This window comes from Scyliorhinus torazame, chromosome 22 (assembly GCF_047496885.1).
Source record: "Scyliorhinus torazame isolate Kashiwa2021f chromosome 22, sScyTor2.1, whole genome shotgun sequence".
NCBI lineage: Eukaryota > Metazoa > Chordata > Chondrichthyes > Carcharhiniformes > Scyliorhinidae > Scyliorhinus > Scyliorhinus torazame.
In genome coordinates this window covers 102,160,450-102,181,586 of record NC_092728.1, presented here as the reverse complement: position 1 = coordinate 102,181,586, position 21,137 = coordinate 102,160,450, and the positions used below count along the sequence as shown (strand labels likewise).

At 49.1% G+C, this 21,137-nt stretch overlaps 1 protein-coding gene across 1 annotated transcript in view; it reads right to left on the bottom strand.

The window, feature by feature from the left end:
* The window catches only part of col27a1b (collagen, type XXVII, alpha 1b), a 699,034-nt gene extending 689,499 nt beyond the window's left edge, over window positions 1–9,535 (bottom strand). The window contains exon 1 of the mRNA XM_072487808.1: window positions 9,395–9,535. Coding sequence (XP_072343909.1) covers window positions 9,395–9,501 — 107 coding nt within the window. The 5' untranslated portion in view covers window positions 9,502–9,535. The remainder of the gene's footprint in view (window positions 1–9,394) is intronic.
* Between the last annotated feature and the right edge of the window lie 11,602 nt (window positions 9,536–21,137).

The following is a 21,137-nucleotide window of genomic DNA, read 5'->3' as shown; positions in this document are numbered from 1 at the left end:
ATTGTTTTGAATGGTGTGAAGAAGAGACAGCCTGGAAACAAAATGAAAAAAAAAAGTTTGCAATCTTCCAGTTAAGGAAACTTTCACACCAAACAAAATCCTACAGCTATGAAAGTATACGGTAGGCGTAATGCCCAGGAGAATTTTGAACGCAGTAAAATAACCATTGAGCAGTGGAATCTTGTTCCCAGGATGGGAGCAGCATGGTGGCACAGTGGTTAGCACTGCTGCCTCACAGCTCCAGGGTCCAGGGTTCAATTCCGGCCTCGGGTGACTGTGTGGAGTTTGAACTTTCTCCCCGTATCTATGTGGGTTTCCTCCCACAGTCCAAAGATGTGCAGGTTAAGTGGATTGGCCATGATAAATTGCCCCTCAGTGTCCAAAAAGGTTAGGTGGGATTATTGGGCTACGGGAATAGGATGGAGGCGTGGGTTTAATTAGGGTGCTCTTTCCAAGGGCTGGTGCAGACCCGATCGGCCGAATGGCCTCCTTCTGCACTGTAAATTCTATGATATGAACTGGGGAACATGGGAGAGAATAAAATCGGAAATGGACTGCAATTCCAGTCATAAAATATATTAATTGCTAGTGACTCAATACTGGCAGCTGAACAACAGCAGACAGACTTGCAAAATCAGAAGGCAATATTTCCAGTGAAATATTCAAGTTTGAATTCTAACTGCCAAGTGAAGCAACAATTGGAACATGTCTCCCTTGATAGGAAATCTTGATAAAACATGACAGCTGTCCAAACGATCCCAACGCCAAAGCTACTTTATCCTCTATCCTCTGTTAACAACCTGAATTTTTGTTCCTCCATGTCAAATATCCCCTTCAAACCAGTGAAGCATACCATCCCTCTCGTGAAACTGGTCATGCTTAACCTTCCATATAAGTTTGCTGAATTCGTGGTATCTGTGGTTGGATCATCTGAATGGAAATTGCCTTGACAGCAATAAACTCGAGCACAAAATCAACTCAAGATTAGAGTGCAATCCGTCGCTGAAAGCGCGACCTTATCGGTATCGAGTGGGTGCCTCCAGTTCATCCTGGGACATTTACAAATGCAAGCGCAGAGATGCAAAATCATTCTACTAAATTGGAAGACATTTTCTTATGTTGAAGGCGCCACCCTATTTTACAACAAAATATTATAGGCAAAGGATTTTAAATTGATGTATTCCAGAACAAATCTTATTTATTGGAAGGTGGATATGGTGAAGGATGCCCCCTGGTTATTGACACCTCTACTAAAGGGAAAAGTTCCTTCCCATCTACCTCCCTCATAATTTTGTACAGCGCCTCCTCCTTGAATAACAGACAGATTAAAAACTCCCATTCATAACAGTGACAAATCCTCCCTCTCATTCTGTACAAAGCTGTAAACCTGAATCAACATTCAATAGAGACACCGACCCTCCTTCCTGTTCACCATTGTTATAACCTGCCTGCTTACCGTTGGCTGGGGACTAATGGCAATCCCACAATCCTTTGGGAGTATGAGCTTCCCCAATGAGGGGGGGATGGAGAAATCATTAGCAGATTCCCTGCATAAATAAAGCTGGCCAGTTTGGAACCGGCTAGAGGAGAGTGTGCAGCAAGGGAGTTGCTGCTGCTGTTGTATATAGATGTTATTGTAAATAAATGTTATTTAATTCTATCCTTCAACTTGTGCTGGATTCTTCGTGGCCCTCAAAAACCATGTAACTGTCGACTCACACTTCATTTTAAAATCATCGTTAACTTCTGTTTCTTCGTCGTCATCAGCCTTGAAGCTTTTCTTAACTTGCGTGCATCGTATAGGGTCTGAACCGACTACCTCGGACCCAAAGGCAATGATGTTGGGATTCAACCTCCACCGACCATTTGGAATAATTGTGGCGTGTGTTTTTCTACTTAACTAAATGAATGGTTCAATTGCTAACAATGATGTCTGGAGGTCAGCAAGCTGATCATCTTGGCTGGCCAGCTGACCTTTAAACTAAGAAGGAAGCAAAACCTGGACCCCGTAACAATGGCCAGGAATTTAAAGTCAAGTCTCAAGGCCAAAATTGGGCTGGGACTAATATTGTTGACACTTCTCCCCTCAGCAATCATATTCACAGAAATGGGGGAGCAGAATTTATTGCCTTCAATACATCCTAATTGAAGTGCATAAATAAACCACTTGATTTGTTTACCAAATCTCTAATTTAGCCTCTGTTCTATCTTGAGATTGAAATTCCTCAATGTCTCAACTGCTGAGGCCAAGCGATACAAACGGAGGATCTCAAAGGTTTGACACCAGGGGTGTCATTCTCTGACCTCCCAGCGAGTCGGAGAATGGCCGTTGGCCGCCGTGAATCCCGCCCCCGCCGGTTGCCGAAGTCTCCGGTACCGGATATTCGGCGGGAATCGGGCCGCGCCAGTTGCCGGGCCCCCCCGCTCGATTCTCCGGCCCGGATAGGCCGAAGTCCCGCCGAGAAATTGCCTGTCCCGCCGGCGTAAATTAGAGTAGCTATTTACCGGTGGGACAAGGCGGCGGGCTCCGGGGTCCTGGAGGGGGCTGTGCCGTGGGGGCACTCTTTCCCTTCCGCCTCCGCCACGGTCTCCACCATGGCGGAGGCGGAAGAGACTCTCCCCACTGCGCATGTGCGGGGCGATCTGACCCCGGGGGGTGCCCCCACGGTGGCCTGGCCCGTGATCGGGGCCCACCGATCCGCGGGCGGGACTGTGCCGTGGGGGCACTCTTTCCCTTCCGCCTCCGCAACGGTCTCCACCATGGCGGAGGCGGAAGAGACTCTCCCCACTGCGCATGCGCGGGAAACTGTCAGCGGCCGCTGACGCTCCCGCGCATGCGCCGCCCCGACAGGTCATTTCCGCGCCAGCTGGCGGGGCAACAAACGCCGTTTCCGCCAGCTGGCGGGGCGGAAATCCCTCCGCCGCCGGCCTAGCCCCTCAATGTTGGGGCTCGGCCCCCAAAGATGCGGAGCATTCCGTACCTTTGGGGCGGTGCGATGCCCGTCTGATTGGCACCGTTTTGGGCGCCAGTCGGCGGACATCGTGCCGTTTGGGGAGAATTTCGCCCCAGGTTTGCATTGGGTTAGTTGCTCCCAGCCAATGGGAGAATGGGGATGGTGGCAGGGAAATAATTAATCAGGGTGTTAGTACATCTACTGGGCATGGAGAGATTTGTCACTGAGGAAGACATGAAGAGAGCTTTATGATATTGCCGAAAAGAGAGGCAAGTTGCCAAAGCTTTGCATCTCACGCTCATCGGGACAAATGCAAGAATGCCAAACTTCAAACAATCACAACACTTTGTACCACAAAAGGAATAGGTGTGACTTTGGCAAGTTGGCGCAGGAGAGTTTTCATTGACATTGGATAGATAGAAGTTGCTGAGGCATATGTTCATTCTATAAGTTTGCTGTCAGTATCCAGAACGTCTTTCGTTCGGTGTATGGATCAAATCGTCAATGTTGGCAATGACTGGATAATTAGCATATGCAATGTCTCCAGCTTTCCTTCCTTCCTCCCTTCCTTCCTTTCTTTCCTTCATATCTTTCCTTCCTTCCTAGTGTCTACCCTACAGCACCCGGAGGAAACCCACGCACACACGGGGAGGATGTGCAGACTCCGCACAGACAGTGACCCAAGCCGGAATCGAACCTGGAGCTGTGAAGCAACTGTGCTATCCACAATGCTACCGTGCTGCCCCTCTGTTGTTATGGGGAACAAGGAAATTGCAGAAGAGTTAAACAGATATTTTACGTCGGTCTGTACAATGGAAGATACTTCGAACATCCCATTAATACTAAATAATATGGGGGAGGAATTAAATACCATCACTAGAGAAGTAATATTAGACAAACTATTGGGGCTAAAGGCAGATACGTCCCCTGGCCCTGATGACGTGCATCCTAGGATCCAAAGAGAAGTAGCTACAGATATGGTGGATGCATTGGTTGTAATTGGCCAAAGATTCTTGGATTCTGGAGAAATACAGGACAGGAAAACTGCAATGTGACCTCCCTATTCAAAAAGGGAGGGAGGCAAAAAGCAGGTAACTATAGACTGATTCACCCAACATCGATTGTTGGAAAAACGTTGGAATCAATTGCTAAGGACGTAATAGCAGCACATATAGAAAATCATAATGTAATCAAGCAGAGCCGCCTGGCTTCACGAAAGGGAAATCGGGTCTCACTAATTTAATAAGAGTTTTTCGAAAATATCTCAACCAGAATGGATAGAGGAGAAGCAATAGATTGGATTTCCATAAGGCTTTCTATTAGGCACTTCACAAAAGGTTAAGTCATAACACAAGAGCCGATGGTGGGGGGCTCCTTCTGCACTGTAAATTCTATCAAAAGAAAGAAATCTACCATTACTCAAATGGGATTAAATTTGGGAAGATGTGGGATACCAAGAGTAGGGTCAAGGCAAAGGAGATAGGAACTAATATGGGAAATGATAAACAGACAGTGACAGGAAGGGTCAGAGAGTAAAAATCTAAGCAGATAAGGTTAGATGCTACAAAAATAATAAAAGGAACCTAGCATTGGAAACAAAACAGATGAACCAATAATGCAAATAGAAATTACCAAATATAATCTGATAGCTATTACAGAGACATGGATACAGGAGAATAGGGATTGGGACCTGAATATTCATAGAATTGTAGAATGTACAATGCAGAAGGAGGCCATTCGGCCCATCGGGTCTGCACTGACCCTTGGAAAAAACACCCTGCATCTCCACCCTATCCCCGTAACCCCACCTGACCTTTTTGACACTAAGGGGCAATTTAGCATGGCCAATTCACCTAACCTGCACATCTCTGGCCTGTGGGAGGAAACCGGAGCACCCGGAGGAAACCCACGTCGACAGGGGAAGAAAGTGCAAACTCCACACACACAGTCACCCGAGGCCGGAACTGAACCTGGGACCCAGGAGCTGTGAGGCAGCAGTGCTAACCACTGTGCCGCAAGCAGGTAAACATTTTAAGGCATATCTACTTAAGTGTCTTTAACTAACTTGGTAATATTTATAAAGGCACTATCGCTCATCAGAAAACCATTTCAACACACTTACAGCTAATGTAATTTTACTTCATGAATTAAATTAGAATGCAAACTATATTTTAAAAGTTCACACTTTCAGCTGGCAAAATATAACAATTAATAGCAAAAATGATTTGCCACTAATTGTTTAATTGTGGCGCAATAGTTACAGGTTGGCACAGGGTGTATAGTCTGTTTGGGAAATTTCTACAAATAGGCACTCATGCAGAACCAGTGATTTCCCCAAGTGTCGCAGTTCCAGACTGCTCGCAAACAGATGTCAAGTGCATGATAGGCAGTCCTCCACTGGGGGAATGCTAATACACCTCCCAGTGGTTGGCTGAACTGTAGCACTGGCAGACTGAGCTGATTGCAGCTTGTCACCTCTGGCACAAACCTCCACATGGCAAGCTGGAAGCTGCTGGAGGAGAGACTGGGGAGAAAAATTAGTGAACCAGTAAATCAAAGTTTTGTGTATTGAGCACACATTTTACAGTGAAAAAGCATGCTTCACTGATATGGGCAGCACGGTAGCATAGTGGTTAGCACAATTGCTTCACAGCTCCAGGGTCCCAGGTTCGATTACAGCTTGGGTCACTGTCTTTGCGGAGTCTGCACATCCTCCCCGTGTGTGCGTGGGTTTCCTCTGGGTGCTCCGGTTTCCTCCCACAGTCCAAAGATGTGCAGGTTAGGTGGATTGGCCATGATAAATGCCCTTAGTGTCCAAAATTGCCCTTAGTTTTGGGTGGGGTTACTGGGTTATAGGGATAGGGTGGAGGTGTGGGCTTGGGTAGGGTGCTCTTTCCAAGAGCCAGTGCAGACTCGATGGGCCGAATGGCCTCCTTCTGCACTGTAAATTCTATGATATTCACCCCCCCCTGCAAAAAATAGATTTTAGCATATATTTCACAGCCACTTTCACAAATTAAAATTCCAATCACACTTCTGATTGTATAACACATTAAGTGTTACCGGGAGCCGGTTTAGCTTAATTGGCTGGACAGCGGGTTCGTGATGCAGAGCGAGGCCAGCAGCGAGGGTTCAATTTCCGCACCGGCTGAGGTTATTCATGAAAGCTCCACCTTCTCAACCTTGCCCCTCGCCTGAGGTGTGGTGATCCTCAGGTTAAATCACCACCAGTCAGCTCTCCCCCTCAAAGGGGAAAGCAGCCTAAGGTCACCTGGGACTATGGTGACTTTACACAGTAATACTCTTGTATTTTTATTAGAAATAAACATGTCCACAGAATCTTGACAGGGCAGAAAGAGGCCATTCAGCCCATCGAGTCTGCACCAACCCTCTGAAAGACTCCCCTACCTTTGTTCACCCTCCCACCCTATCCCCGTAACCCCATCTAATCGGCACACTCTTGGACACTAAGGGGAAACTTATCATGGTCAATTCACCTAATGTACACATCTTTAGACTGTGAGAGGAAAACAGGGCACCCATTAAGACACGGGGAGAAAGTGCAAACTCCACACAGACAGTCATCCAAGGCCAGAATTGAATCTGGGTCCCTGGTGCTGTGAGGCAACAGTGTGAAGCACCGTGCCATCGTATCCTCTAGGGTCTGTGAGCAACACCATAGCAAATGGTCATACGGACTCAAAACATTAACTCTCTTTCTCGCTCCACAGATGCTGCCAGACCCGGTGAGTTTATCCAGCATTTTCTGTTTTCATTTCACATTTCCAGCATCTGCAGTATTTTGCTTTTATCTACCATAGCAAATCTATTAGGCAACTTATCACCGTTATCCTGCTGTGTCCACCGCATAGGTCTTCGGTATGGCTGGCATACCACAATGGTTAGCACTGTTGCTTCACAGCGCCAGGGTCCCAGGTTCGATTCCCGGCTTGGGTCGCTGTCTGTGCGGAGTCTGCACGTTCTCCCCGTGTCTGCGTGGAGTTTCCTCCGGGTGCTCCGGTTTCCTCCCACAAGTCCCGAGAGACGTGCTTGTTAGGTGAATTGGACATTCTGAATTCTCCCACAGTGTACCCGAACAGACGCCGGAATGTGGCGACTAGGGGCTTTTCACAGTAACTTCATTACAGTGTTAATGTAAGCCTACTTGTGACACTAATAAAGATTATTATTATAACACGAGCGGAACATTGCATTTAAGATGTTCAAAGTATTAGACTAAGTGATGATTTTGCAAACTGCCTGAGCAAAAGACCAAGTAAAATTATAAAAGTGACACAACATTTGTTGCGGATTAGATTTTCTGATCGCTGAACAAGCAGAAAATCTAACTCAAATACAATCTTGAGTTTTCATTTTTCCAGTGAGTGACACACCATTCGTGGTAACAATCACTGCAGATCAGGTAAAGCAGCTAAAAACAAAACGCTCGCAGATGTATGGCATCCCATGACTAGTATTAACGTGTTATCACCAGCTTGTTTTCTGGTAGAAAGTGATGCAATATAATTTATCTCCACTGCAGAAGAAACTTATCTGTGAAAAGACGCAGGACTTTCAACAGAGGTTAAGCAGTCCACTTCAGGAGAAATTACTGTGGATTTGAGTCACAGTCTCCACTACACAGAAATATTCACAATGCTAACTACAAACTGGCTCTGATCCAGGAGTACAGTACAGAGAGACCTCTATGGATTGAAGTTATGGCGTAGTCATTGTGTGCTTCTAAGGTCTTCAGTAACTGAATGTAACATATTGTGGGTATCGTCAAGATTTCCTTCATGTATTTCAATCTAAAAATCAATGACTCATACCTACATTAAAAATCCAGATTCCCCTTGTCTATTATTCAGCATCTGGAACCTCCTTATGAAAGTAAAGATGATAATCGATGCAATGATTCAAAAACTTGGGATAATTAGTATTCAATGCACTTTTAAACTACTCACAATGTCCACATTGCTGCTGACAACTGGAATAAATTGACAACCTCGGTGGCAGGTCGAATTAGTCAAATTAAAAAAAGACTACAGGGTATTTTTCTGATTCATAAACTGAAAAGCGGGCGTTTGTGCTGTGCTGGTGGACAGGGCAAGGATACAGCATTGCATTGTGTAAAATCTCTGCCTGAATGTGCCCGGGGATTCTTAAATCAGCTGAAAACTAGCCAGCCATCCCCAACTAATTGAAGTTAGAGGATATGTCGTGAAAGTAAAATCACTCCCACTTCGAGATGGTTTGTGTGACAATTAACTCCAGACCGGTGTTAATTCTTGCTCTGCACCCACCCAACTCTACGGCTCAACTCTCCCGGGAGTTCTGCAGCTGTCAGCTTTGCAGAGAGAAAACTCAGGACTCTGTACAGGAATCTCTCTCCTCTCCTCTCTCTGACTCACCTGAAATCACTCCGGGTTGTCAACCGCAAACGATTCGAGCCGGCAAGAAAGAGAAGAAACAGAAAGAGAGAGTGTGTGCGGAAATTAATTCTGCCTGATTCAGTCCTGGAAGGAAAGTTTGGAAATGCTGCCGAGAACAGTGCAGTGCAGCATTGCGAGCCCAGGCACCGTCTCAAAACCGCTGAGCAATCATTCTCAACACATAAGACACAAAAACGTTAAGTCTGGGCGAATTCAGAGTGCTGAACACACTCAATAATATTCCGTGTATCAGCCACGTGAAGGTTTGGCCTGAGTTTGGTGAAACAGTGGTTCACACTCAACACTTTTATAACACTTTTGACTATTTTCCTCCCCTACACACGAGACTTCAGCGTTGCAGGGATAAAGGGAAGATGAATGGGTAGGCTGTTGAAACACAAGAGAACTGCTCAATTATGATTCCTGATCGGTCAGTAAAATTGACTTGGCTGCACACACACACAAAATGTGCCAAACAAACGCTACTTTACAGCACTTCCCTAACTTGTAACTGACAGATCTGAAACTTGTCTGCCTGTCCGAGAGATGAAATTGACACAGATCTCGCAGCTAATCCACACTTACTACTCCAGCCCAGCGCAACCTAATGTCCTCTTAAAAGGCTCAAATTCATGATTTGCACCGTGAATCTTCATTCACAGCCTGTTCAAATCAGAAGCCGAGTAAATGCAGGTCAGTATTTTCCAAAGTGATTGAGATAACACAGCCCTGATAAGCACAATGTTTGAACCAATCCTTTGCGGGTATCAAAGGGAGGGAGGGGGTTGGGTGGGGGAGACCTCCTCAATGTGTCACTTTGGGATGTTTGAGTGAGACACTAATCCTTTCCCTCCCTGATCCTCTTTAAGAGAAACCTTTTTGGACACACACACACACACACTTCCTGTCCACCCGGAGCCGCTGAAGTGCCGGGGGAAAGTTGGTGAAAAGTTTTTTTTCTTCTCTCAAACTTTTGAGTCGGCGGAGACTCGCTCGCTCACTCACCCCCCGGGTGCAGCTGCCTTGCTGTTGGAGTCCGGGGCTGCCGCCGCCTCCATTCTGTTACTCCATTCTCCTGCTGAGTCCCATTGAAGGGGGGGAAAGAGGCGCATCTGTCAGCATCTGCCCCCGCTGCTCACTCCATTCAGCTGGAAACTTTGAAAGTGGAAACAAAATGGCTTGGAGGAGGGGGGGGGGGGGAGGTGGTGGTGGTGGTGGTAGTGGGAGGGAAGGCAAGTCAACTTTTGCAGCCTGCTTAACTCTTGAGCATCGAGCTGAGCTAGCCTCTCCTTGTGTCAATCCCATTGAAGTGCCAGAGAATGTTAACCAGGGGGAGGGTGGGGAGGAGGGGAGGAGGGGGGGGGGGGGTGACACACACAGACACACAGGCTGCCGATTTCTGCGCGGAAACAAACCTTTCGAGGGAAAATGGGAGCTTCAGAGAGTTTTAAATCCCAGCAGAGAGGCATTGAGGGATAGGAGGAGGGGGGGAGGAGGAGGGGGTCCCGCCAGGGCTGAAACTTGGTCCCACCTCCACCAGAGGTACCCCGAGCCTCTACACATAGCCCAGCCGGGCAGAGTGGGACTGCAGAGGGCCCCTGGAAGCGGCTGGGAGAGAGCTGAAGGAGAACTTGAGAATCAGGCAAAGAGGTTGTGTGTGTGTGTGTGTGTTGTTGAATAAATAGCCCCCCTCTACTGCCGCCTCACGGCAGGGAATGCAATCTGCAACCCAACACGCAGGAAACCCAGGTCCTGACTGACAAAACTTTCACAAAATTGCAGATTATTGCAGCAACAAATCTAATTGCAAACAACTTGACTATTCTGGGAGGTGGTGGTGAGGTGTGTGTGTGGGTGGGGGGGGGGGGGGGTCTGCAAGAGGTTGCAAACCTCAGAGATTCCAATCTATTCATTTCAGTTGGGAGCAACGCAGGCGACAACAATTCCTTAAATGTCCCGGTGCTGTACAAAAATAAAGAGCACCTTCAGATTGGACATTGCACGGACAATTGTGGGCAGGTTTCAGGCCATGCGGTTGTTTTTCAAAGTGCATTTTGTAACTAAACAGTGATTGCCAACAGGTCGTCAGTGTTACAATGAAGAAAGAGGAAAGCCAGTTACCGCCGGTGCTGGAATCCGAAAGAAAAGCAAAAAATCCTGTGACAATCTCAGCAGGTCAGACAGCCTCTGTGGGGAGAGAAGGCAGCTCACGTTCCCAGTCTCGGTGGCTCTTTGTCAAAGATAAATATGGTAATTGATATATCTTAGGTTGAGAACGAAAAGACACATGAATTATAGAATCTCTGCGGTGCAGAAGGGGACCATTCGGCCCATTGAGTCAGCACCGACCCTCTGAAAGACAGATCACCCCATCCAGGCTCACTCACCCCCTGCCCCATTCCAGTAACCCCGCCTAACCTTTTTGGACACGAAGGGGCAATTTATCATGGCCAATCCACCTAACCTGCAATTCTTCGGACTGTGGGAGGAAACCGGAGCACCCGGAGGAAACCCACGCACACACGGGGAGAAAGTGCAGACTCCGCACAGACAGTGACCCGAGGCCAGATTGAACCCGGGAGTGCTGACCAGTGCCCCCGAGTGGAATTAGATTATTGTATGAGAGAAACCCTCTCCCTCAGCCACCACCTGTGTTGGAAACTGGTCAGACCTGCACACTACAGAGCTGTGCAGATCCCATGTCCTCTATGAGCTCAGTTGCCTCCTGATGAACTGCTGCCTCATTTCACTCCCAAATATTGGTTTACACAACGTTTTAAGTGTGGTGTAAGTGTTGGACTGGGACTTGAGGAATGGCGTGAGTAATTTATAATGAAATCACAGTTTAGGAAATAAAATCATTGTCCTTTGTTAGTGATTTAATGATGTTGATGGATGCATGTGCAGTATGATAGCCAAGCACCGTGTCCTCTGTAGTTTGTAAATACAAGGTTGTGAGACCCATGGAGACACTATTGCTGATTGTATTACGGATGAGCGTATATAATATGTGTAAGGTAGCGTTCCAACTGTACCTGTGCTGGAGAATGAGTGAAAATCATTAACCCAGCCAGTGTGTGGCACTGTGCGGTGGGCAGAGGTGCCTCTGTGTTTGTTATTGAAGAGGTTGATTGAGCTTGCTTGTAAATGAAGAATTTAGAGATTCCCTGTGTTAAATCATCGAGGGGAGATTCCTTTTGCGCGTCACAGGAGGGGCTGGGTCCAGGCATTGTTGAAAGCTTTTGATTCGAATGAAGATGCCGGGTGTATTGGAGTGACTCTAGTCCCTGCCTCAACTGAGTTACATGTTCTTGAATGTTGGCAAAACCCCACAGGGGCAGAAAGACTTCGGAATTTGAGAGCTTCCCTCGTGACCTCCGAACACCTCAAAGCGCTCTAGAGGCGATGAATTACTTTGGGAGCGTCGCCGTTGCTGCAATGTTGGAAACCCAAATTGCTCACAGCGGGATTGCCCCCAAAGCACACCGTGATAATGTGCAGGTGGTTAGAACATGGGGGGGGGGGGGGGGGGGGCGGGGACGGAAGAGTAGCGCCGTGGGATGGTGCACGTCCCATTTGAGTGGGGAAGAAGGGGCTACAGTTAAACCCAGCAGACCCCCACCCCGAACACAGCAGCACTCCCTCGGCACTGCAGCACACAGTGCCAGCCACCATGTATTTTGCCATCCAGCTCTGCATGAGGGAATCCAACCCACAGTGAGCGTGGCATCAACTGAGCTACAGCTGGGACTTATAAAGGGAGCTTGTAGCCAAGCTGTACGTGTGTGTGTGTGTGTGTGATGGTAAGTTTGTGACTATCTGTGTCAATGCAGTAAATGTGTGTCAGTGGAGTTTAGGTCTGATCTTAGAGGTGTGTGTCCGGGGAGGTTAATGTAGATCTCTGCTCCCAGTGTGGGCAGTACCTGCATTAATATGTCGTATGTTGGCATGGGTGAATGGGAGTGGGGGGGGGGGGGCGATCTGTAAATATAGAAACTGTCCAAACAGCCATGTTCTTCAACACCGTTTAAACAGGGATCGCCTGCAGCAACTGTCAGGAGCCACTGACCAGGGACCCAGATCTTTTCCGGGTAACATGTGAGGTTGGTCCATCAGGAAACCATCTACAAAGTTAAACAGCAAACACTCCGGAGGCGGGAGGAAAACTGGCAGCAAGAGACATGTTCAGATTGTTGCGAAGAATGGATGTGTTTCTCAGGAAAGAGCCCCCCCGCTGTCCCACTAGAATGCTCAGCTGTCTCTCTCCCCTCTTCATTCGTTCCCCGTTACTGAGCGCAGGCACTTTCTGACAGTCAGCAGTTTGGAGTGGAAACTCCCCTTGGATGCGGCTCTGCTGAATCACAGCTCCAGAGAAACGCACACAAAGGAAGACATCCAAGATAATAAAAGCTGCAAAAAGAACTCCCAAACCTCCAGGCAAAGGTTCCAGCCACAGGTGCCAAAGACCTCTTACCAACTCTCCAAAGTCGGCCAATCGGCCAGCAGCAGTGATACTGTACATGTTGCTCCTAACATCCTGGGCATATTGCTCATATTGCTACACTTACCCCTCCAGGATCACCCCCTGACATTACAGAGGACATTGCAGGGCAGCACGGTAGCACAGTGGATAGCACTGTGGTTTCACTGCACCAGGGTCCCAGGTTCGATTCCCCGCTGGGTCACTGTGCGGAGTCTGCACTTTCTCCCCGTGTCTGCGTGGGTTTCCTACCACAGTCCAAAGACGTGCAGGGTAGGTGGATTGGCCATGATAAATTGCCCTTAGTGACCAAAAAGGTTAGGAGGGGTTATTGGGTTACGGGGATAGGGTGGAAGTGAGGGCTTAAGTGACTCGATGGGCCGAATGGCCTCCTTCTGCACTCTATGTTCTATGTACATGTGTGACTAGCAGCTTGTCTTGGGCACTGTAGGGAGCTCGGTCAGAGGTTCGCTGAGTAAAATGAAGCAATCTCAATTGACACCTACTTCCTCCCCCCGGGAGGAAGGGTAAAAACCCGGGGGTGGGTAAAAACAAAAGACTTACTTTCTTGCGGGTGTAGAGCGTGTGCAATCTCTCCTTCGAGTCGCCAAATACATTTGTATGCATTTGTCCCAGTAACTAAATCCAGGGTTTAATCAGAACTTGCGTCCGGGAGCTGGTCCACAGAATGGAGCCCCTGCATTTATTCGGGGAGGTGCGAGAGGAGCCGGCGCAGACAACAGGAAAATCCAGGCACTTCCTTCACCCCGTCCAGGGGCCGGACAGCAGTGTGCTCGCTGCCCACAAGTAACTCTCCTTCTGCTCCGGGCGATGATTCATTGAGGACAATCCAGTTGTGTGGGGGTGTGGGAGGGGGCTCTGCTACCCGGCGGGGCTGCAGGGAGAGACAGAGAGGGACAGAGAGACACACACACGCAGAGGGGAGGCTCGATCAGCGACGCAGTTGACTCCACGCTGGCTGTGAATCGAGGATGATTCATTCCCCGTTTAAATAGCCATTTGCTACTGACTAGGGTCTTGGCTCCAGTTCCTGGGGGTGTCCGGTTTCACCGCATTCGACTTAATGAGCCGGGACCCTGCTTCAGGCTGTGGCACTGGCTGGAAAACCCACCCCTCTCTCAGATGGAGCTAAGTCCAGTAACTCTCTCTTGGCTGAAATGTCACCAGCTTCATTCGCTACAAGAAAACACACAACAATGCTTTGTCGAAACGCCCCCTCTCTCCAATACTTCCCAGAACTTCAGTGCACTTAACTCATCCATCACACTTTGAAAGTCACGGCCCCCCCCCCCCCCCCCCCAGCCCTCCTTACTTTCTTTAACTCTTCACTTGCTATCTCGCAGCAGAGATTCGGCCAGCCACCTCTCGGGGAGGGAAAGGGGGCACAGTTAAACTACAACTTCTGAGTGAGATATGACATGACAGTGGAAATCTGCAGCGGCCATTCACTTGCCGGAGGAGGCGACACTGGGAGAGGGTAGCGTGGTGTTAAATGGACTTGAAAATGTACCCAATCGCTCCCGAATTAACTTTGAAATGTGTGCAAATACTCCCCCGCCGCCCCAGGCACCATAAACGTTTAAAATTCCGCTGCTGATAGGAACTCTACACACACACGTGCTCATCATCAGACAGGAGTCAAGATACCTCCCGAGCAAGAGAATTGTACTTCCAGTCGGGTAGTATACACAGGGAACACAAGCAGAAACTGCTGGAAAGTCTTGGCACATGGAGACAGCAGCAGATTAGTTAACGGTTCATTGACACCCCCCCCCCCCCCCCTCCCCCTCCCCCCCCTCCTTCTCCTGGTGAAGAGTTCACCCCTGGAGATATCAACTTGTCCATTCTCTCCACCTCTTCTTGGCAGGCGCCTGGGTGTTTCCAGCCTCTTCTGACTTTGTTTCAGGTTCCAGTATTTAGCATTTTTTGGGGGGAAGTACACACAGGCTCCTGCTCAGCTGGAACTAATCCTACTCTGTATCTGCCCTGTGGTTCAGCTGTGAACTGCGCGCCAAGGCTAGAATGCCTGAATCCCCTGTGTCCTGTGGAGCACAACTGGACACTGTAATCAAGGCAAAGTCTCAGCAGAGAGCCTTTCACTGTCTGAGCAGAACTTCCTCTGAGTTCCACCGCCTCGGCCACACAGTTCAGCCTGAAACCTACTGCTTTTGTTGACTGCTGCTCTGAACCATGTTGTGAGTCAAGTCCAGTAGAATCCCTGAACCACGTTCAAATTTGCCAGCGTTCGTGAAATTCAGGTGTTACGGCCCTGTGTTATGGGCCAGGGTTTAGAGAACCCGAAAGTGTATCATGGAGTTCACCTGACCCACAACGTTTAATAGATTGTGGTATGGGGAGCACACGGCCCACTCTACAGGTGTGGTACAGCAGAAATGGAAAAGTCATTTTTAAAGCAAAACAATGTTTATTCTATGAACTCAAGTTAACCTTTTTGAAACATACAGTGAACATCTTAGCAACCATCAATTCAAATACAACTCCAAAGAATACAACACTAAGTAATCCTTAATAACTTTCCAAACAACATCCGGAAGACAGAGGAAACACCTTTTAACAGAAGCACATCAGGTTTACATTCATTACTGACAACATTTATAATTCTGAATACACCAAATGATCAAGAGATAGTCTTTTCATGGCAAAGAGATCAACAGTACACCTGCTCTGTCTGGCTTCAGCTCCAACACTGAAAACGAAACTAAAACACACTCTGCAGCAAACTGCCTAAAACAAAAGTAAAAAGCTGACAGACAGCCCAGCTCCACCCACACTCTGACATCACTGATAAACACCAATTTCTTAAAGGTACTCTGAAACATCCATTTCTTAAAGGTACTCTCACATGACACCTGCTATTGTGCTGTCAGGCTGCCCCTGGATGTGAGCTGGAATTTCCTACAGTTCAATATTGGGAAGATAAAAAACTCACCACCTTTACCAGAAACTCTTATCCATCAATTCCACCTCTCTCCCTGGGCACGGTCTTGAGTGGAACCAGCCTGTTCACACCCTTGGCCTATTTGATCCTGAGCTGAGCTACAGAACCCTATCCATTGCAAAGACCACCTATTTCCATCTCTGTCACATCATCCTCCCCCACCTTTGCCTCAGCCCATCACCCATTGAAACCCTCCTCCAAGCTTCACCCAACACCTTCGCTGCCCACATCCTAACTTGCACCAATCTTGGCTCACTGGCCGCCTGTGTTTGCTGACACATATCGGCTCCCCCTCCATCACCGACTTGATTTTAAAATTCTCATCATCCTCCTGTTCAAATCCCTCCGTGTGACCTTGTCCTTCCCTATCCCCGAAACCTCCTCCAGCTCTATACCCTTCCAGAACTTCCGACGAGCCTCTTACAACTCCTCACATCCTTTACATCAGCACTGCTAATATCGCCCTCAGCCCAAGTTGTGGAATTTCCTCCCAATATCTCTCAACTGCTCCACCTCACCCTTTTCCTGTCAGATGATTCTTAAAGCTGATCTTTTAGGTCTATTTGTCCTATTATCTCTCCCTTTGGCTTGCTGTCGGGTTGCTGTCAGACTAATGTCCTGTGAAGCATCTCGGGCCATTTTATTACATTACTGGCACTATATAAATGCAAGTTGTTGATTTATTCTTCTTCCTGTGCGTGTTACATGGGTTTTACTCTTTCACTTCTTCCAGCTCAATTTGTATTTGCTGAGCTACCTCCTCAGAACAAATTGTTCTTTATTACGAGATATGACCTGAAAATTTAAACAATTTTTCAATCCAAGTGTTTCATGTAAATAAATAGAGTGGTGACCTCCCCTTCCTAATCGCCTATCAGTCTCACTCAGCAGTTATACACAGTAAATGGCAGGACACTGAGAAGTGTAGAGAAAGACAGGGGCAGGCCAGGTAAAGAAGATGGATTAAAAAGGCCCACAGGGCGTGGGACTACTCACCCAGATGTCCAGTCTATTGCTTTGGGTCAAATCTCAGACTGGCCGTTGGTGGAATTTAAATTTAGTGAATAACTCTGGAGTATAAAGCTTATCTCTCCATTGGTTGTAAAAATTCCATCTGGTTGGACTTCCGGGTGCGGCGATGACCAGCTAGGTCGCACGTTTCGGCAGCTCCCGGTGGAACGGACTTTTGGGCTCTTGATAGGAGCCTCAACGGCAATTCTAACGGCAAAAAACACTGTGCTGGAATCCAGAAGGGAATCCCCCCAGGACACGGATGGAAAAAAGAGAGGAAAGTGGCCGGATTGCGGTGGATCCTCTAGAGCAGCGGCCAGGAAGGCAGGCACAAAGCAAGATAGCGTCGGAAGGAGGCAGTTTAATATGGGGCCCTGACCAACAAGAGTTCCTGCGGCATTGCGTGGAAGAACTAAAAAAGGAGATGAAGAAGGAGCTGTTGGCCCCGATATTACAAGCGATTGAGGGGCTAAAGGAGGAGCAAAAGACCCAGGAACAGGAGCTTCAGGTCGTGAAGGCAAAGGCTGCTGAGAATGAGGACGACATACAGGGCCTGGTGGTGAAAACGGAGATGCACGAGGCACAACACAAAAGGTGTGTGGAAAGGCTGGAGGTGCTGGAGAATAATGCGAGGAGGAAGAACTTAAGGATTCTTGGTCTTCCCGAAGGTGTAGAAGGGGCGGACGTCGGGGCATATGTGAGCACGATGCTGCACTCGTTAATGGGATCGAAGGCCCCGACGGGTCCGCTGGAGGTGGAGGGAGCCTATCGAGTTATGGCGCGAAGACCGAGGGCTGGAGAAATTCCTCGAGCCATAGTGGTGAGATTTCTCCAATATAAGGACAGAGAGATGGTCCTCAGATGGGCAAAGAAAACCCCGAGCAGTAGGTGGGAGAACGTGGTGATCCGCGTATATCAAGATTGGAGTGCGGAGGTGGCGAGAAGGAGGGCAAGTTTTAATCGGGCCAAGGCGGTGCTGCACAAACGGAAGATTAAATTTGGAATGCTGCAACCGGCAAGACTGTGGGTCACACATCAAGGGAAACACCACTACTTCGAAACGGCAGATAAGGCGTGGACATTTATTGTCGAGGAGAAACTGGAGTGAGCGGGCCATAAAAAGAACGTTTGGGACAAAGTGGGGGGGTGAATATGTGGGATGAAGGGGGGGGAAATAGGGAAGAGATGACTTCCCAAGTTGTTAATCCTGCGACCCTGTAACTTTTCTCTCTTCCCCATGTCGTGGGGGAGGGGGGGAGGGAGGGTGAGGAGCTGAGGGCGCCGGCCATTGGGGGCGGGGCCAAAAGGGAAGCGCGGGCTTTGTTTCCGCTCTATGGTAATCACGGCGGGAACAGGGAAGCAGGAAGGAGGGGGCCTCGCACAGTGTGAGCCGAGGTCACGGGGGGAAGCCGAGGTCGGCCAGAGTTTGCTGACTTCTGGGAGCAACATGGGGGTGCAATTACGCTAGTTTGGGATCTAGCGGGGGGGGGGGGGTTAACTGGGTTGCTGCTGCTGGGGAGAAGGGGGAGCTGGTATGGGGGGGGGGGGTGGTCGGAGCGGGGGGGCGCCGCTTGGGGGAGATACAGCTACGTGGGAACCGGGTGAGGAGCTGGATTGAAAAAGGAGATGGCTAGTCGTCAAGGGGGGGGGGGGTAAAGAGCCCCCCAACCCTGCTGATCACGTGGAATGTGAGAGGGCTGAACGGGCCGATTAAGAGGGCACGGGTACTCGCACACCTAAAGAAACTTAAGGCAGATGTGGCTATGCTTCAGGAGACGCATCTGAAGCTGATAGACCAGGTCAGACTACGCAAAGGATGGGTGGGGCAGGTGTTTCATTCGGGGCTAGACGCAAAAAACAGGGGGGCCGCCATACTAGTGGGGAAGCGGGTAATGTTTGAGGCAAAGACTATAGTGGCGGATAGTGGGGGCAGATACGTGATGGTGAGTGGCAAATTGCAAGGGGAGGCGGTGGTATTAGTGAACGTGTATGCCCCGAACTGGGATGATGCCAACTTTATGAGGCGTATGCTAGGACGAATCCCGGACCTAGAAGTGGGGAAGTTGGTAATGGGTGGAGATTTTAATACGGTGCTGGACCCAGGGCTGGACAGATCGAGGTCCAGGGCCGGAAGGAGGCCGGCTGCAGCTAGGGTGCTTAAGGACTTTATGGAGCAGATAGGAGGAGTAGACCCCTGGAGATTTAGTAGACCTAGGAGTAAGGAGTTTTCGTTTTTCTCCTATGTCCACAAAGTTTATTCACGAATAGATTTTTTTGTTTTGGGAAGGGCACTAATCCCAAAGGTGACGGGGACGGAGTACACGGCTATAGCCATTTCGGATCATGCTCCACATTGGGTGGACCTGGAGATAGGGGAAGAAAAACAACAGCGTCCACCCTGGAGAATGGACATGGGATTATTGGCAGATGAGGGGGTGTGTTTAAGGGTGAGGGGGTGTATTGAAAGGTACTTGGAACTCAATGATAATGGGGAGGTACAGGTGGGAGTGGTCTGGGAGGCGCTGAAGGCAGTGGTTAGAGGGGAGCTGATATCTATTAGGGCACATAAAGGAAAGCAGGAGGGTAGGGAAAGGGAGCGGTTGTTGAAAGAACTTCTGAGGGTGGACAGACAATATGCGGAGGCACCGGAGGAGGGACTGTACAGGGAAAGGCAAAGGCTACATGTAGAATTTGACTTGTTGACTACGGGTAATGCAGAGGCACAATGGAGGAAGGCACAGGGTGTACAGTACGAATACGGGGAGAAGGCGAGCAGGTTGCTGGCCCACCAACTGAGGAAAAGGGGAGCAGCGAGGGAGATAGGGGGGGTGAGAGATGAGGAGGGAGAGATGGAGCGGGGAGCAGAGAGAGTGAATGGAGTGTTCAAGGCATTTTACGAAAGATTATATGAAGCTCAGCCCCCGGATGGGAAGGAGAGAATGATGTGCTTTCTGGATCAGCTGGAATTTCCTAAGGTGGAGGAGCAGGAGAGGGTGGGACTGGGAGCACAGATTGAGACGGAGGAAGCGGTGAAAGGGATTGGGAGCATGCAGGCGGGGAAGGCCCCGGGACCAGATGGATTCCCAGTTGAATTCTATAGGAAATATATGGACTTGCTGGCCCCGCTACTGATGAGAACCTTTAATGAGGCGAGGGAAAGGGGGCAGCTGCCCCCGACTATGTCAGAGGCAACGATACCACTCCTCCTAAAGAAGGAAAAAGACCCGCTGCAATTCGGGTCCTACAGGCCCATTTCCCTCCTGAATGTGGACGCTAAGATTCTGGCCAAGGTAATGGCAATGAGGATAGAGGATTGTGTCCCGGGGGTGGTTCATGAGGACCAAACTGGGTTTGTGAAGGGGAGACAGCTGAATACAAATATACGGAGGCTGCTAGGGGTAATGATGATGCCCCCACCAGAGGGGGAAGCGGAGATAGTGGTGGCGATGGATGCCAAGAAAGCATTTGATAGAGTGGAGTGGGATTATTTGTGGGAGGTGCTGAGGAGATTTGGTTTTGGGGACGGGTATATCAGGTGGGTACAGTTGCTGTATAGGGCCCCGATGGCGAGCGTGGTCACGAATGGACGGGGGTCTGACTATTTTCGGCTCCATAGAGGGACGAGGCAGGGATGTCCTCTGTCCCCGTTATTGTTTGCACTGGCGATTGAACCCCTGGCCATAGCATTGAGGGGTTCCAGGAAGTGGAGGGGAGTACTCAGGGGGGGAGAAGAACACCGGGTATCTCTGTATACGGATGATTTGTTGCTATATGTGGCGGACCCGGCGGAGGGGATGCCAGAGATAATGCGGATACTTGGGGAGTTTGGGGATTTTTCAGGGTATAAACTGAACATGGGGAAAAATGAGTTGTTTGTGGTGCACCCAGGGGAGCAGAGCAGAGAAATAGAGGATTTACCGTTGAGGAAGGTAACAAGGGACTTCTGGTACTTGGGGATCCAGATAGCCAAGAATTGGGGTACATTACACAGGCTTAATTTAACGCGGTTGGTGGAACAGATGGAGGAGGACTTTAAGAGATGGGACACGGTGTCCCTGTCGTTGGCAGGTAGGGTGCAGGCGGTTAAAATGGTGGTCCTCCCGAGATTCCTTTTTGTGTTTCAGTGCCTCCCGGTGGTGATCACGAAGGCTTTTTTCAAAAGAATCGAGAAGAGTATTATGAGTTTTGTGTGGGCTGGGAAGACCCCGAGAGTGAGGAGGGGATTCTTGCAGCGTAGTAGGGACAGGGGGGGGCTGGCACTACCGAGCCTAAGTGAG